We start from the raw sequence: 18,291 nt of genomic DNA, 5'->3' as shown, positions 1-18,291 counted from the left end.
CGGTCGGTCTGACATGGCAGTGTCTGCTATCATTTTTTTGTGTTCTTGTTCAGCGCCTTAGAACATTACCTCGTAATGGATTTTGGCGCTATATAAATGCTTTTGATTGATTGATTGATTGATTGATTGACCATTTCCACCACCGACTCCACCCGCCATAAACTCGAACAGGCCACAATTTCTAAACTTGGAACACTGGCACAAGCGGAATGATACATATTTTAATGCTTTGACCGGATCTCTTGCTTGATTTGCTGTTTTAATATCTTTTGTGTTTCCATGTTTTCCTAGCGAGTTTTAGTACTAACGAAGGGTTGCACCCGAAAAGTCTGCGTTTTTCTTCTCTGAGATTTGCAAGTGTTTTATTTCGCGCTGGTCGGTCAGTATTTTATTGTATTTGTTTTAATCTCTCGCCGTGTGGCCAATTTTTAACAATATTCACATAGTCTATCGAATATGTCGACCGGCATGAGGATATAATAAGAATGTGCAGAGACCTGGAAACTTACGACTTATTGGATGGCTGAAATTTTGCCTAAATTTTGTGATTTCGAGACTGAAGAAATCTCACATCATAGGCATAATTCCTGAATAAATTTGTTAACAACTGAAAAGATTGCTATTTATTACCTGCCTACCGAATACTTAACCAGCAGTAAACCGTGGTCTAAAGTGGTATATTTCTAGAATGACAGTTGCGCAGGAAAATTGGATATTCTCTTTTATGTAGTTGGCAAAATATGTGCTTTTCATAACAGATGTAGGTCGAGTATAAGGTACATCATCCATATGCAAGCTAAAAACAGGGCAAATCTTTGGAGGTGTAAATTCAATGTTCGAACGGTGTGGCGGCCTAGTCAATCGACTTTGAGAAAGGCTTCCTTTATCACAAGATTTTACATCGTGCGTACTTTTACTCCGTAGAGACCACAAAAGTGGCCGCCATTTCCTGTTAAATTTCCTCTTACTCGCACCATCATTTGAACATGTAGTGTTAAAGCATTCAACGCAGTTAGGCCTACGCGTTCATAAAGTGTTAGAGAAATGGCGAATTGTGTTCTATCGTAACTAGAATATTTACTTAACAGTGTACTATGAGGCTTGATTCAATCATAAATTATTGTTGCATTGTTGTTCTATGTGCTAAGGATTAGCCCAGCTTTTGTCTGCCTAGCCGGCGAAATTTTCGGCAAAACGAAAATTGTCAGTAGATTTTCTAGATTTAAACACTATTGAAAGTAATAACGGGAGAAAATATATTAAATTACTATTAAAGCAGTTTAAAACCGAATGAAAATCACAAAACAAAATCACAAAACATTTGAATGATGACAAATAAGGACTGTGAACAATTCTTTTAGCAAAGTATAAATGAACAAAATGTAGTCGTTTTCTCGATTTATAAATACAGGCCCTTTAGCATACTGTAAATATTAAATTTTGATAAATCTTCCATATGGATGGAAACATATAGGTATGCCTGTATATTTGGTTAAAACAACCCGTTTCACACAATAGAGTAGTTCCATAAAAGTATTCATTGATACAATGGTAACACCGCTCTCACCCTTTCACGTTTACATAATTTGTGAATTCTGTAAGTATCAATATTTCACATACAATGTTTACACAGCAGTTGCCGTACTTTTGCATAGTACTTCAAAGCGGTCGAAAGACTCAAAGGTATTAAATGTTAAATTGTCATGCTAACCCGCACAACACAACTGTGTCGAAAAATGTATTTCCAAAAAATGTATAAAAGGTGTCTGAGGACGCGATACGTTACACAGCTGTGTGGCTAGAAGACTGCGGACTATGATCATATTCCTGCTCTCCACTTTAGGCCTTCTTGCCTTTTCACAGGTAGTTACGCATTTGTAAGGCAATCGAATTCCCAGTGAAATTCGGGATCGTGCAATTCTGTTTTGATGGTGTAAACAACGTTTGTCACACAAGATATGAGAGATGCTCTACCGTTTTGTATTAGAGTTAGAGTAATCGTCGTATTTTTTATGTAAACCCCGGGTAGAAAATGACTGTTATCCTGACAGGGAAATATCGTCGTGTTTTGACTACTTAAGACTGTACTCTGGTTTCAAGTGGCAGATAAAACCATTTATTCAACGTTTCGGTCCTTCAAAGGGAAGGGAAGGTCCCTTTGAAGGACCGAAACATTGAATAAATGGTTTTATCTGCCACTTGAAACCAGAGTCTTGCCTTTCTATCAAACCCATTGACGTTTACTTCAAGCTCTGGCTTCTGATATAACATCGTAGAGTGCCTATTGCTGTAGTTGGACTGACCTAGGTTATTTACCAAACCTACTTAAGACTGTCATATTTCGTTAACAATCTTCGTGTTCACGTAAAAGAATATCGACTTCTTTTATTTACAGGCTGATTTGAATGACTGGGGAGAATGTAAATCTACCTATATCCCTAAACTAAAAGATAATCGTACAGGTACAGTTGATGCAGTGTTTTTAAATAATTTTGAGACATTGCTGTGATTGTATTCTATACCATGATTGAAGAATGACCAAAAAAATCTTGCTGTTCATAGTACCCTGTTGTAAGTTGCTTGCATGTTTCTGGCAAAACAATCAATGTATCTTCAAAATGGCAGAATTACAGTTATTTGTATGTACCATACCTTTACTCACAAAAAATGCTCATTTTCTTCTCCTCACAAGAGTCGATCTGTACAGGGCGCGCTAACCCTCGTTTGCATGTTCGCTTCAAAATAAAAATACATATAAATGTGACTGTTTTTTACGCACGTGGTGTAGGATGCTCCTTGAGGACAGATATTTGGACTCTCAAACTTTTATAATTCTTTTCTGATTCACCACTTTCGGAAGCTCATTTTAAAGCTTTTTGAGTAACAAAAATTTCCCCGGCTTTAATTAGTTTTTCGAAAATCGATAGTTGAATTTTTTCAATAGGTTTAACAGAGCGATAACGGTCATTATGAATTCCAAATATAATTAGTGATTTTCATGTCGATACGTATAAACTCAAAAACAAATGAATGATATGAAATTGAGAGTAGCAATTAATTGATATACATATATATTGAAAGCTCAATATAACCGTTCATTTGCAATGTTTATCTTCATGTCTTTCGGGAAACGTTCGTTTGTTTAATTTCAACAAACTGCAGTATTTTAGGATTTGTTATACATCTCTATTGGCATTTGCCAACGTGGTGTAGGTGTACACAAGAGCAATCTTTTACAAAGTTTTTCATTTCTCTAAAGTTCTGAGATTTAGATGTTATCCGAAATATTTGTCGGCGCCGCAATTTATGACAGAGCAGTGTATCAAGTCATGTACACCAGTACGATCGCATAAAGTTATTTTGCGAGAACAGGATTTCATGAAAACGAATTCACAAATCGCAATGATTTCATTGCGATATATGCCTATCTATTAATGTTTTTACTGTCCGGACGTGTAAACATTACTGCGTTTTAATATCATGTTTTTAGGAGTTAAATACTTCGATTTACATAGTTGATATTTCATCAAGATTGTATAAAACATTCAATATTCTGCAATATTGTAATTGTTTTGTTAGGTTAGCTCACCTCTGCGCATGCTTATTTCTCAGTATGTACTTACCACATGGAAGTTAAAGATGACCACTGCATGACGTTCAACGGCAAGGAAATCGCTAGCGATTGCGAAGACCAGCATAACAACACCGTGGAATGTGTTGCCTGTTACAGTGACGATTCAAATTGTGCTGGCACCGATAGGTCCATACCATTTCGTAAGTACATAATCCAAGCCAGATTTGAAAATTATTGAATAAGAACACGAAAACAACTCGCACATGCAAAGCAGATATAAACCCTTACATCAAGTCACTGGCACCATCGCATATTTCATCGTCATTCATTTGATTTATTGAAAAATTGGTTGCAATCACGTGCATATTTGCCGGGCATTCGGTGTTATACCGTGTTCTAAGGAATGTTGATAATTTCGTAACATAATTGAAAATAGATAAAAATGTATGCCTTGTTATTGTGTTGCCAGTGATTGTCAAAGAGTGACAAAAGTCTATCGAGAAATACAGAATAAACGCACATTTGAAAACTTTGATACTGTATGGCGTTGGCGGGACAAAAAAATATTATAGTCAATGGACTCTATGTGCACAGCGTCTTTAAATCTGTTTCAAACGAAAATTTTCAATTTTATACACCTTTTAATCGACAATGCACTATACGTTTCTCATAAGTTAAGGCAAGGAAATAGACATTTTAATAAAAAAACAAACAGAATACAGCATGGGTTCCATGAGAGACTATGAAGATTTTCAGTAAAAAGCAAACTGGAGCAGCTCTTTATCCTGATTTAACAAGAGGATATTAGGCTTAACCGTCACGGTTGAAATGTTCGCTTCAGGTCACATTGTCAACGATTCCCTGGTATACCTTTTTAATAATGTTCTAGAAAACGTCACCCTGTCATGTGGTGGAGTAAAGCGTTATGTTATCAGTGTCAATGGAGCGGAACCAGGACCACCAATCAGAGTAAGTATTTAAAATAATATATCAACATTTCATGAGCTTGCGTTAAGATTGCGACGTTAGATTTATGATGGACACTAATTTTTTTAAGACAGTATGCACCTCGAAAGTGAAATGTTTGCTGAAACCTTCGTAAAGGAATCTTTCAACAATCCTCTTTCAAAATTAGTTTCTCTGTTTTTGTAATAGAGAAACTAATAGATATACAGATATACATATATCTCAAAATGAAATGGCCGCCATCCCCAAATCAACTCTATGGATAAAAATAAATTAAAAATATCATATTTTGGACAAAATAAAACCGTGAAAATGTTTCTTGCACCAAGTGTTTTAAAGTGAGCCCCCACAAGTAATAGATCAGAATAGAATTTGTTAAAGTTTGAGAGTCCGAATATCTGTACCAAAGGCTGAGAAATTAATTTGAACTCGAATAAAGTAATTTAATCTAATATGACATGAATGATAACTCTCTTTATATAATTAAATGTAACTCAGGTGATGTTTTTGCCTGTTTTTTATACTTTCCCATACAACCTCTGTTGCTGTTAAGGTGAAGTATGGTACGATTGTCAATTTAACATTCCATAACAACATGATGAAGACCAATACCACAATGCTTGGCATGGTCTGTATCAGAAAGGAACCCCTTGTTCGGATGGCGTACCATACATTACCCAGTATCCCACTCCACCGGGCAGCAACTATGTCTACACGTTTCACGCAATTCCGGCTGGTACGTTGTGTTTATTTCCCAATATTTTCCTGAGTGAAGCTTTCTGACACTGTTTGTATAGTCTTCGGAAATAGATATGTCATCGTTCTGTCATTTTCGTATCTATTTATGCCTTTTCTGTATTTATCTACAGAGTTTAGAAACTCATTACAGGACTGGATCAGATAATATACGCAATATTTGTTGTGGTTGATTCTACTTCAAAGCACGATATTTACTCAACAAGCAAAGAAGTCTTCGATTAAAGCCTTACCTCCGCTTTGATTTAAAGTAATTCAGTCGTGGAGAAAGAACAAACATGTTTTTAGACTCCAGGTTTTACATCAACAATGTTTAATTAACACGACTAGAACCAATTTGGGCGATTGAATCTTTATATTTTTCAAAAGTCTCAAAAGTTTTGGACATTGCTTAAAGAGAAAAAGCAGATGAGCTCATGTTTGAAGATTAAACCGTCATTTGTCTTCTATCCAATTATCCCCAATTAGTTCCGATAGTGTCAACGGTGTTGTGATGTGATGAAACAATCTCTTCACGCCTAAAAAACTCAACGCAATTCTATTTTTTATGTAATCAGGTACATTTTGGTACCATTCTCATGGGTCCAGCCAAATATCAGACGGTATGATTGGTCCACTGATTGTTTATGAGGAAGACGAGCCAAACCGAAAACACTACGACTTCAGTTTGAATGATATCCTTAGTGAGCGACTTCTGCCTGAACACGATCAATTCATTATGATGATAGCAGACTGGATGTATGAAGAGGTCACGTTTCCCCATAGACGCTACTAGAAATCTACGCGTGTCTTTCAGCCAAAGTCCCCCTACGTGTGTTCTCATTAATGGTCGTGGACGTTGCAATCAAACCAATCCGCAAACACGCACCCCGTACTATGGATATGACGTCAGAGAAAATGTCAAGTATCGTTTCCGTGTCATTGGAGGAATGAGCGACCACACATACCGTATCTCAATTGATGATCATATGTTAAAGGTGATTGCTTCAGATGGTTTTGATGTCGAACCTGAAGACTTCGATTACATCATCTTATCTCCTGGTGAAAGATATGACTTTGTATTGCAGACCAAATGCGATCCTGAAGTCACCGAGTACCTGATACGTGCCGATGAATTAGCGTTTAGTGGCTCTTTTAAGGAAAATAATGCTTCTGCGTTGCGCTACAACAACATCAGCGGCGACTTCCTCACTGATACTCTGCCACTGGGCAGAGAACGTCAATGCGAAGAGAACAATTCATGCCGGACACTGAATTGTCCTTTTGGTCGATATGTCCATCCGTCTTACAAATCATGCACATCCATTGCCGAGATGAAACTGTCTGCAAGCGATCAGGCCTCGGTTGAGGTACCAAAGCATGTAACAGAGGAGGCACAAGTTTTCATGAATTTCATTTTCGCTGGCTGGGACGTCCACCATCATGGAAAGGCTGCGATTAACGGCAAGTCGTTCGTTTACCCGACAGCGCCACCTTTCTATCAAAATTCTACATCCACTGAATGCGAACCAGAATGCGATGAGTCTGATTACCACGATGTTTGCAATTGCACACACAAAGTCACGCTTTATGAGAAGAGTTACCAGTTTGTCTTCACAGATGTCGGATCAGGGGGCTCTGTTCACGGTTCTTATCATCCAATCCACATTCACGGACAGAGTGTCTTCGTAACAAAGATAGGGTTTCCAGAAAACTATACAGACGGTTCGCTAACCAACAATGATTTGTGCTGTCCGTGCCCAGACGATGAATATGAATGCTGCTCTCAGGACAAGTAAGTCAATATATAATCGTTTCAAAAGAGCCCTTAATGATGATCAGGTCATATTGCACTGATTATGACTTTGCAGAGTGTACCTTCATTGCATTCATTCTGTTTATACTTTAATGTTTTTCTCTCACATTACCGTAGACCCTCGAGAAAAATGTGTTTCTCGAAGGTCTATGATATCACCATGAAGGTATCAACCTGCAGCGAGTACCTCTCACTACCTTGTCGAACAGCTCACCATGCTTATGGTAGAACGCGCCTCGGGGAGAGATAGTCCGACTCTCGAATGTCTAACTGTACAATTCTTTTCTGATCTTCCACTTGTAAGCTTGGAATAGGAAAAACTTTCACGGTCTTAGTTTTCCGAAAGAGTTACACGGGAGTAGCGGCCATTTTGAATTTCAAGTCTCGCAAAATGTTAGATGATTTGTTTCGCAAGTTCCAAACTTTGCATGGAAACCCTGATTTTTATTGTTGATTTTGTAAGAAAATGGTTTGAAAGTTTCATCGGGAAAAGTTTGAGCTAAGTTTTACGTCTTCACTTTTGAGGCGCATACTATCTCAAATACTGACTCTGTCTCCATCCCCCACCATCAATTTCTCAGCAATCCTTACAATACAATTGCCCACGATGACAAGTATTTCTTCTTTCATGTTGGTGATCTGAGTCTCCATTAAAGGCTAAGAAAGTGAATAACTCTGTCATAAGTGTCGAAAGTATCATGTAAAGTAAAACGTTTTAACATCATTTTTAGATTTTCCGCCATCTTCAAAAACTAATCATGTGACAGGGAATATAAAGATTACAATAACAAAATGTTGGCTATCGTGTGTTTTGGATTCACGTAAATGGCATCATGCTTGTTTCCTTTATGATTATGATGAGTATGTGCAGGAAATACTGCATTTTTATACTTTTCCGTGAGGGCGCCATTTTTATGAGTACGGCACCCTTTTATTATTTAACCTGTTAAAACGCATAGGCATCGGCCAAATCAGCAAGCACTGTGACCTTCTATACATGTCCTTCAGTTAGCACATCTACACGAACCAACTTTGGTTTGAAAATGAAAATAATGCATAAAATTCGCAGCTATTGGGCTTTTGTTCTTTAAAACAGAAATAAAATAAAATTAGTCGTTCAATATATCACTCGAGATATCTGACTATGCAAATGAGGTGCAGCTTTGTCAGTGTGGGCCTATCTTGACAGATTTAGCATGCCAGTAGGTAACTAGTGTCCATTCTAGGTAACGGGTTTTGGCACCAGTTCAAGAATACCCTTTTGTTATCGTCGTTTTCTATTTGTTTCTCGGATATGGCAAAGTACACATTAACCCTGAATGATATCGATTATTTTTCTAGCTTTATGTCACATTGCAACAGCTTTGTGTATATCTTTAGGCTCTTCGCTATATATTTTGCATGAATTTGATATTTGCTATCACTATTTATGAACGTCACTCTTGACATATGCGTAGCGTAGGTACATACAAAGTAGACATTTTCTTATTTTTATCTTTTTCTAACTTGAAGAACTCTGAAACTCTAATAAAGACTATTTTTTCTAAAAGCCCTAAAATTGTAAAATCCGACCGGATACAGTACACAGTCATCATTTGCATACTAGTCACGTGACAAGCCTTTTGCTCAGCCTTCAGAAATCGATTTTCTCTCCCTTAAGCGAACAAGCTGCAAGATTTCCGTTGGAAATTTGTTTATTGACAGGCCTTGGTAATATACTTCAACTCTGTGTCGAGGATTTTCGTTATTATGCCTTTGTTGTTTTGCTTTGCTTTGTTTTTGTTTTTGTTTTATGGTTATGCACTGTCGAAGGTTTAGACTTATAGGTGCTTTTCAAGGAATTGTAATTGTTACTTCATTTAAAACGTAGGCTCGGAGAAAAAGTCGCAGGCACGCGTTTGAAGGATATTACCAAGGCTTGTCAATAAATAAATTTCAACCGGAAATCCTGCAGAGAGTTCATTAAAGGGAGGGAAAGCAGATTTTTGTGAAGGCTCGGCAAAACACTTGTCACGTGACTATTATCCAAATAATGACTGTGTACTGTGCCCGGTCAGGTTTCCCAATATCAGGACTTTCAGAAAATTTATACTTTATGGGTGTTTGGGACTTCTCCAACTCAGAAAAAAAATAAAAATTTGATAGTGTCTGTTTTATATGTAGCTACCTTATAATAAGCGAGACGTGATGAGAATGTAGAGCGGGAAAAATATATCAAAAAGACGGGAAACATAATGCTTTATAATGTTTTTTCGCACAGTATATCATGTCACATGTTCCCTTCAGGCTAATATTGTTTGCTGCTGTAATTTTAACAACCATAACCCTGCAGTTATATTACTAAAACATAATCACACCCGATTCTAAACCTTAACTAGTGTTTCAGTGCCGTGTAATAAGCCTCGATGGCAAAATGCTACCTGGAACGATGATCCTGATTCCATTCCAATGAACCTATTAACCCACCGAGAAAAGATACTATTGTTGTCCCTCAAGGAGGATATGTCATTGTCCGACTCAAGAATGATAATCCGGGTAAGTTACTGTTACTGTTGGATCTGACTATAGACATTTGTAGCCCATCTTCAATGGATCCTGAAATCATACAAAATTATACAACTTATAACTTTTTTAAAAAGACCGTTAAATTTTTTCCTAAATAATTCTTACCTACTGTCACGTAGCGTTGTTATGATGTGGCTATTATCGGTGCGTACACTGGTCGGGAAGAGTATAAGAGACGGCAACGGTACACAGGAATACTCTAAGTCGTAGTACTTTATTCAGCTGAGTAACTCTAGTTACACGGTAAACTTCTATGACCTACACTAGTCGTCAGGGTCACGGTTGAACGTCGTCTCGGGGCGTCGTCGGTAAAGTGCGTCTAACAAGTCAAAATGCACAGTTTATATTGGCTTTCAGAAACTGCAAAGTCATGGGTCTATAATTAACTAAAAACAATCGGGTCTCAGGATCTGCAAAGTCATGCGTCTATAATTAACTACGAACAATCGGCAAAGTCAAATCGCTGTTGGTTAAGTACAATGTCAAACAAGGGTAAAGGTCGTCCAGGCATTGATGATAACTTCAGGAGTTGAAACAATAAAAGGTCACGAAAACGAACATGGGAGATAACGTGCAGGGTTACTGTCGGTCATTACAGTCAAATTCAAAGGTTAAATTCTAAGCATATATATAGGCTACGTTACACCTCCCAACCAAGATAGAAAAGCGTCCTCGCTCGATCTAAAAATCAAATGAAATAAAATCATATATCATAATAAAAGTTCTTATGGAAAATGATGCAAAGTTCTAAGTTCACTAGTCTAGAGTTTGTTATGTCCGAGATTCATAATCAGTAATCAGTCCTTTGTCCAGTATATTATCAGGCGGTTCCCACGTGTCATCTTTAGGGCGGTAACCCTTCCATCTGACACGATAGCGGTTTCATGACGACCGTCCGTATTAGTTACAGTTCGGTGATCGACAATTCTCAAGGCCTGATACACATCATCAGTTTCGTTGTCATCGCCATTACTTCTGGTAGTATCAAGTATGGGATTCTCATTAACATTATCGCGGTCAATAATGTCATTAGAGTCTGTTACAGTGTCATTATTTCCGTAGGGTCACTTACAGAGTCAGTATCGGTATTTCCATTGTCAGTGTCCGGCAATTCATGTGGTCTATTGTTAGGGTCCGTATATGGTTTCATTCGATTCACATGCACAACTTGTTGCTTGCGTCACGTCGCGGATCACACGTGGCGAGGCGATAGTTCACAGGTGTTACTTTTTCCACAACACGATAAGGACCATGCCATGGGTGAAGTAACTTCGGTGATAATCCTCGTTTCCTAACAGGTGTATACAACCATATTTTATCTCCAATGTCATAGTTAATGTCCTTAGTGCGCTTGTCATACTGCATCTTCTGCTTTTGCTGCGCTAACTGAATATTATCGTGGACAAGTGGCTGAATTTCACAAAATCGTTGAACCACCGTCTCACCATAGTCCTTAGGGTCAGTGAAGGTTGTTGTCGGCTTAGTGAGGGTAACATCAATTGGTAATCTATGTTCTCTTCCGTACAAAGTAAAGAAAGGCGACTCTCTTGTCGATTCCTGCTTACATGTCTGGTACGAAAACAATGCCATTGGCAAATATAGATCCCAGTCAGTCTGATTATGATTGACGTACATACTTAATATTGTTAATAATTTTCCATTAAACTTTTCAACTAATCCGTCACATTCCGGGTGATAAGCCGATGTGTTTACCTTTCTCGTACTCATTAATTCACAAGTCTTTTGCACCAATGTCGACAGGAAGTTTCTACCACGATCAGACAACAATGTCCGAGGCGCAGAATGTCGGGCAATAATCTCATCAACTAACAGTCGGGCAACAACATCCGCAGTTGTCTTTTCAACAGCAAAGGCTTCAGGCCAACGTGTAAGATAATCCGAAAACACAATAATAAAGCGATTACCTCGTTCAGTAGTTGGAAGTGGTCCTAATACGTCAACAGCTACACGATCAAAGGGGCGATCAACAGGTATAGGCTGTAACGGTGCAACTGGTAAATTCTTTGGAGTCTTTTTCGTAGAGCAGTCAACACACGATTTACACCAGTGTTCAATGTCTTTAAACATTCCCAACCAATAGAATCGTTCTTGTATCTTACTGTACGTCTTGTGGAACCCTAGATGACCTGAGGTGACCTCGTCATGGCATGACGTCATCACTTCGTCCTGCAGGGCGCGAGGAATGACAAGCTGTTTACGCACGTCTCTTCGCCGTCTCCCTGGGGCGGGCATCCACAGATGATACAGTACACCATCGTCGATAACATACTGGTCAGCATATAAAACAACTTTCCTAGCTGTCTTTGTATCGGTGGGAAGTTCATCATCGATCAAGTACGATATAAGCGGTTGCAAAGTCAAATCACGTCGTTGCAAGTCTCTAACTCGGTCTAATTGAAGTCCAGGGCTGTCTGTCGCTGCGATGATGAAGTCACGTGCACTTTTGTCTTCATCATCGTCTTGCGGTCGTCTGGAAAGTCCATCTGCATTTCCATGTTTTGTCCCTGGGCGGTGTTGAATTTCAAAGTCATATTCTTGCAAGGTCAATGACCAGCGGGCGAGTCGTCCTGTAGGCTCCTTAATAGTCATTAACCATTTCAGTGGGTTGTGGTCAGTAATAACAGTGAAGCGTCTACCATATAAGTATGGTCGGAAATGCTTAATCGACCAAATTATGGCTAGAGCTTCTTTTTTACTGTCGGTCATTACAGTCAAATTCAAAGGTTAAATTCTAGGCATATATATAGCTACGTTACCTACTATGGTCTGCGAAATCAGATTTTTTCCATGTCAGGGTACATCAATAGGAAATCCACTTTCCTTGCGAGCCATTCTGTATGATCTGAAAACTTCCCTTCTTACTTCGATACCACTGCGTGATTTCAATAGAATAACTGAAGATCGACATCTCGTATTTACTGATGCATATTTTCAGCAACTTTGAAAGGGCAGTATGGGAAGAAGGGTTACAGTGTACAGCAAAAGCAAGGAATAGGCGTCTTTTTGTCACTTCTTTTGACTTATTCTGAGCATGGACAAATCTAGACCTTACACCCTCCCGACTTAAGGTAGAATGCGCCTCGGGGATAGATATTAGGACGCTCAGACTTTTCCATTTTTTTCTGGTCTACCACTTGTTTTGGAGGAGCTCATTTTGAAACCCTTGTTTAAAGAAACTTTACTGTCTTTGCTTTGTTTTGTTTTGTTTTGTTTTAAATCGACCATTTTACTTTTCTCCGAACAGTTAACACAGGGAAGGCGGTTGTTTTGAATTTCAGATATCCGTAAATCTTAATATAATTTGTTTCTCTAGTACCAAAAATTTGCACGGTGACTCCAAATTTTTATTCCAAATTTTGAAAGGGGATACTTGAAGGATTGCTTGACGGAAGTTGGAGGAAAAGTGTAAGTCTTTCATTTCCGAGTCGCATACTACATAAAAAAAAACCTTGAGGGTTGCATCAGTTAAATGATGGTCCAGTAGTAGTAAAGGAAGAGTGATTTATGCTATGCCCTTATTGAAATCCGCTTTCCGTTTCTGTCTCTCCTTGATCAAATTTTGAAACTGGACTTTTGGTGGGCTAAGTTATCATGCAGATAGACGGCCTTCCTTAAGAAAGGATAGATTTCTGTGAATTAAATCATGATATTGAGTGTGGTTGAACACCCCTGCCCCCACAAAAAAATCATTACTTTTTGAACGCATGCCAATTCCAAAATAAATATCACATTTGTCATTACTCTATTAGGTTGGTGGGTCTTACACTGTCATGTTGAAAGGCACGTGGATTTAGGTATGATCCTATATTTGACCAGCGAGCCAGGTGAACACGTATGCGACCAACAACCAAGGGATGCTATAAACTTCTATGGCCTATTCTTGGAACAGGGTGAGAGTCACTGTAACTATTCTGTTACGTTTCTATCACTTTGTCCTTTGTTCTGTTCTCTGTTTGATTTTTCTGTCTTTTATTCAACGTACTTTATAAAACTGAAAATATTGCTCAAATACACACACACAATTTTTGGTCGACGGGAATGCTACTTGCGATAAATAGCTGCTGTAGATTAAATGTTGCCAAGATCGGCACATCACGACCTGCGGGGTGCAGAATGATGGTGCTTTATCACCACAGTGTCAAATGTCCCAGCTGTTTTGAGATGACTGATTCATGCAGTAGCAATACAAATACGTTGTCTGAGAAAAACAAATATTTTTATAGGACGGGAGCTAAAAAACGTTGCCTTGGATGGAGCAGCTTCCGTCAGTGCTGGTAGTGACGCTGAATATGGTAATGATGATGACCCACAAACGTGTGCCACCTTGGATAGTGAAGGAAAGACCTGGTGGAAAGTTGACCTTGGCGACACCTATGAAGTATACAAAGTTATTTTACGGAGCGACGGTAAGCCAATTAATTCTTAGCATTTACTCCCTATATAAGCTTCGTGAACATAGATAATATTTAGGGGTTATTAAAGAAGTTTGGTCAATATAGCCTTGTATTCGAGTGACGTCTCCATATTTTGACGAGTTGATGTTCAGTAGGACGATAAATGTTGCCATAGACTTTAGTTGTGTAAAATGAGTGTTTTTTCTGTGTTGTGAAGAATAAAGTTAGCCCGTGACGAAAGCTATGAGGCCCGCGAAAATTCGGGTCAAATTAAAGGAACTCGCGCCAGATTTCAAACATTGATCGGTCAGCTTGAAGTGTAGCTGTGCAGAATACAGACCAAGCAGCTCTACAACATCTTCGAATGCAATGTCTATAAACTAGACCTACCAGTCAGTGCAACTACAGGAATCGTTACATCATCTTCTGTCCTTTGGCGGTTCTGTCAAGTTGCATGTTGTTTACTACGAACGTACTGTTCAGTTGCGTAGACGACATGAAAACACGGTACAGGAACTTGAACGATGGAAGGTATTGGTTCCAATTCATACTAATATTCAATTCGTCCTTTTTCGTTTGATTTTGGTAAAATTGTGCTTGTAGGTAAGAACAATGCCCAAAAACTGAAAGCAAATAAAAGCAAATAAATACAATTTTGACCATAATTATAAATGACGTTTCCAAGTGCTATAACTTCTGTTCGTCCAACAGCATTGGTTTTTTTTTTTATTGTTTTTGTTTTTTGGGGGTTTTTTTTTTTTTTTTTTTTTACATGTACGCGAACACCTCGCCGTAAGTAGTTCCAGTTAATGTAAAAATATGATTCATATTTTAACATGTTAAAATATGGATTCATATCAGTACTCTCTAAACAATAGAAGAATTGTGATACATACATATTATTTATGGTAATTGGATGTATTGTAGGCAACTTTTAACGAAGCTGAAATTACCCTAATCATGTAATATGGTAGAATTTTCTATTTTCTATTTCTATTTTTCTATCTGTGACAGATCTTGGCCTCGTAAACGCTGTCGTGAGAGTCGGCTCGAAGGAAAATGTTGAGATGCAATATCAATGTGGTGAAATATTGACTCCAAGAAAACTTCAGAAGGACTCCACAACGGTCGATTGTATTGCACCTATCATAGGTCGTTATGTCAGCATCCAGTCCGACCATGGTAATTCTGTTTCACTCTGTGAGGTAGTCGTCATGGCAGCCGGTGAGAAATATACACATTATTTATTTTCTTTCACAATCGCATGAAAACAATCCCTGATAACAATGTCTTCAATATGGTCATTTTGTTTGCTCACTTCACGCACCAGTATACATTTAGAACATTGAATGGTATGATTTAGAACATTGAACCACCGTGCGTTCACGGCCTCAGAAATGTTCGCGCGTTCAGTTTCAATGCAATGACGTAGAGATTCGAAGAACAATTCATTCATTCATTTCTACATTATGTAGCGAAATAAGGCATTTTAATCAGATGTCATTGAATGTCGTTATGTATAGGTAAATCCTGTCTTCCCTTCACTGATAAAGACACCTAATCCGTTGGGATAGTTCATAGCTGAAAGGTAGAATGCGCCTCGAAAGTGAAAGACCTTACCTTACCCTTAATGAAACTTCCAACCTTCCTCTCACCGAATCATGCATAAAACAGGGGTCACCGTGCTAAGTTTTGTTAAAAGGGAAACAAATAACCTAAAATTTACCGATATCAGAAATTCAAATGGCCACCATTCTTGTGTTAACTCCATGGATAAAAGTGAAAAAAAAAATCTTTTTATTTTCGAAAAACTAAAAACAGTTAAAATTTTACTACTCCAAGAGCTGTAAAATGAGTCCCCATAAGTGGTAGATCAATAGAGACTTGTAGAAATTTGAGAGTCTGAATATCTGTACCCGAGGCGCATTCTACCGTATACGTACATGGAGTTAATGACGTTTGCTTGCAAACACGATTGGAACTAATTTGGGATAATTGGATCTTCATATTTTTTAAAATTCTCAGTGTTAAGTGCCCTATTTGAGTGTCCCGATATTACAAATCACTCATAAAAACAAGTTTATATATTTAAAAAGGAAAGCAGATGAGCTTGCATTTGCAGATGCAACCGACATTACTTCAGCGTCCAATTACCTCAAATTAGTTCCAATCGTGTTTGCACTAAAGCATACTTAATTATGCCTGTGAGGGGAAGACCTTAGGTATGAGTTAGTTCTTCAGTCAAAATAATGTGTGAACAAAATGTTCAAGTGATAAATATCACCAACCTCCTATCCTTTTTTGATAAGATTTGCCATCCTGGGAAAGCATTAAATAGTGTATCCTTTCCTCTTTCTGCAAAACATTAAATATTTTATGTAAAACAAAAATGGATGTCAAATAATCCGACGAATAGAACCATCTTAGTTGTATACACTTTCTGCTTATCATTTCTCTTATTTTGAAGAACATCAGGAAGTGGGCATGACATCAGTGGCAAAGGTTCACTGACTGTTAAAAAGATTTCAGACATCAATCTTCATGTTCGAGGCATAGATTCTGCAATACACACAGTGCATGCTTTCTATGTTGAATGAATGTAATTGATTAATCTTCAGTTGTATTTAATTTGCAGCATCGGATGATGCGGGTTATTGATAACAAACTCCAGAAGTAATGCCAATCTTCGTAAGACAGCGAGTAAGTAACATGTATAAATTTGCTTTTAAGTTTTCTTACACAATGTATTACAGAGAATCGCTGGTTTGCATAATGAATGATATGGATTTATCGATAAAAGTATGACATATGATTCGGGTTGGATAAAAGCCAGACAAAATACTGAAAAATTGCAATCAAAAAGCCTACACAAGACATTAAGTCGTTCTTTCTTTCTCCAATTGCAGATTTCTGTCAATCCGCGACATGACATGGCCACGATCAAAGACAATATGAAAGTTATCACGACACGTTTATTTTAATAATAGTTCTGTGAATTATTTAGTTCAGTGGAAAAGGGCATCCTTGTACATGGTCTATCCGAATTATTTCAAAAACAACCTATTATTCTTGTATTATGCTATGGTAGAAAAACTAAAAATCTTTTTTCGATTGTTAGAAGTAAATTCTTAAGGATTTTAATTATCCAAATATTATAAATTTCAAACAGTTGTGCTTCACTTGATGAGGATAATGTACTCTATTCCATAGTTTTGACGATTTTGATGTAAGTTTATGTGTGACATTTTGCAAATATAATAATTCAAGCCAGTGTCTTCAAGTTGATTTGCGTCTGCAATTTGAAGTTTTGTTTTATAGAAAAGTGCAAGTAGGCGGAAGATTACACCATGATAAGTGGAGTAAGAGGGCCAGAAAGTTCTCCAATTTTGTTAGGCAGTTTAGAACAATTGTTTTAGCAAACAAATGCTAAAACATTAAGATACGTCGATAAGTTTGGAAGATTGTTGTGTAATGTAAGTGGTTGGCCACATTCTATATCACACTCTTCTGTTGTGACGTATTTTCAGTTGACACACCGATGTTGGGTGAAACATCCTTAATGTATTGTTTAACCATTTCATCTGCTGGTACGTCCGAAGTAACATCTTTCCTGAGGCTGATATACGAGATATTTCTTGGAATGACATCAGTTAAACTTTACCGTCGGAACTAGAGGTGGATGGATGCAATGCTATGTTCAAAATGCACACATCTATGAAATGATTTATTAACCAACTAGTATACTTAGTTTCTAGAAACTTGAAAACAGTAGTTATTATCAATAAATATTATGGCATGGCATTAATTACGAGTATATCACGAAGCTATCCATGTATTGTGTCGCACCTTTACATATGTGTGTTCATTTATCTAGTGTCTTGTGTACTGACTTCTTTGCGTGTCATGTTTATTGACTCAGCGATGTTTTATAGTGCTACGTTTTATTTGCTCATGTGTTGACACACGTGAGCATATGTCGCAACGATGTCTGTCTGTGTTTTGTGTGTGTGTCTGTCTGTCTGTCTGTCTGTCTATCTGTCGGTCTGTCTGTGTGTCTGTCTGTCTGTGAGCTCAACATCTCAAAACAGCTCATCAGATCAGAATCAAATCTGGTAAATAGATTCAGTTTGCAAACGGCAAGAACTGATTAGTTTTTTGGTGGGTGTGGCTTGCTTACTTTTTGCTCATTTGCATAATTAATGATTTTAGAAAAACGGATA

General features: G+C 37.8%; 1 protein-coding gene and 1 long non-coding RNA gene across 4 annotated transcripts in view; both read left to right on the top strand.

The window, feature by feature from the left end:
• LOC139124619 (uncharacterized) overlaps window positions 1-18,291 on the top strand; it is a 64,527-nt gene that overhangs the window by 22,312 nt on the left and 23,924 nt on the right. The gene's annotated exons all lie outside the window — the stretch shown is intronic.
• Window positions 1,786-17,876, top strand: LOC139124618 (uncharacterized). Of its 2 annotated transcripts, XM_070690750.1 has the most exons (12): window positions 1,786-1,863; window positions 2,396-2,462; window positions 3,613-3,774; window positions 4,464-4,543; window positions 5,094-5,276; window positions 5,854-7,070; window positions 9,470-9,626; window positions 13,427-13,567; window positions 13,901-14,083; window positions 15,086-15,295; window positions 16,707-16,771; window positions 16,978-17,876. In XM_070690750.1, the coding sequence occupies exons 1-6, from the start codon at window positions 1,816-1,818 to the stop codon at window positions 5,902-5,904; spliced, it is 591 nt and encodes a 196-aa protein (XP_070546851.1). In that variant the 5' UTR covers window positions 1,786-1,815; the 3' UTR covers window positions 5,905-7,070; window positions 9,470-9,626; window positions 13,427-13,567; window positions 13,901-14,083; window positions 15,086-15,295; window positions 16,707-16,771; window positions 16,978-17,876. The 2 variants fall into 2 exon arrangements, with proteins under 2 accessions (XP_070546851.1, XP_070546850.1); XM_070690749.1 differs by lacking the exon at window positions 1,786-1,863.

The sequence above is a fragment of the Ptychodera flava genome (genome assembly GCF_041260155.1).
Source record: "Ptychodera flava strain L36383 chromosome 23 unlocalized genomic scaffold, AS_Pfla_20210202 Scaffold_24__1_contigs__length_23054250_pilon, whole genome shotgun sequence".
NCBI classification, from domain to species: domain Eukaryota; kingdom Metazoa; phylum Hemichordata; class Enteropneusta; family Ptychoderidae; genus Ptychodera; species Ptychodera flava.
The sequence above is the reverse complement of the archived record's forward strand: the minus strand, read 5'-3'. Positions and strand labels throughout refer to the sequence as shown.

What these genes read in the sequence shown, in the direction of transcription:
- LOC139124618 (XM_070690749.1), top strand. Translation starts at nt 6,037, where the DNA reads ATGAAGAGGTCACGTTTCCCCATAGACGCTACTAGAAATCTACGCGTG. An exon ending in GAATGCTGCTCTCAGGACAA is followed by an intron (nt 7,071 to 9,469) that starts GTAAGTCAATAT and finishes AACCTTAACTAG; the next exon opens with TGTTTCAGTGCCGTGTAATA. An exon ending in ACTCAAGAATGATAATCCGG is followed by an intron (nt 9,627 to 13,426) that starts GTAAGTTACTGT and finishes TTACTCTATTAG; the next exon opens with GTTGGTGGGTCTTACACTGT.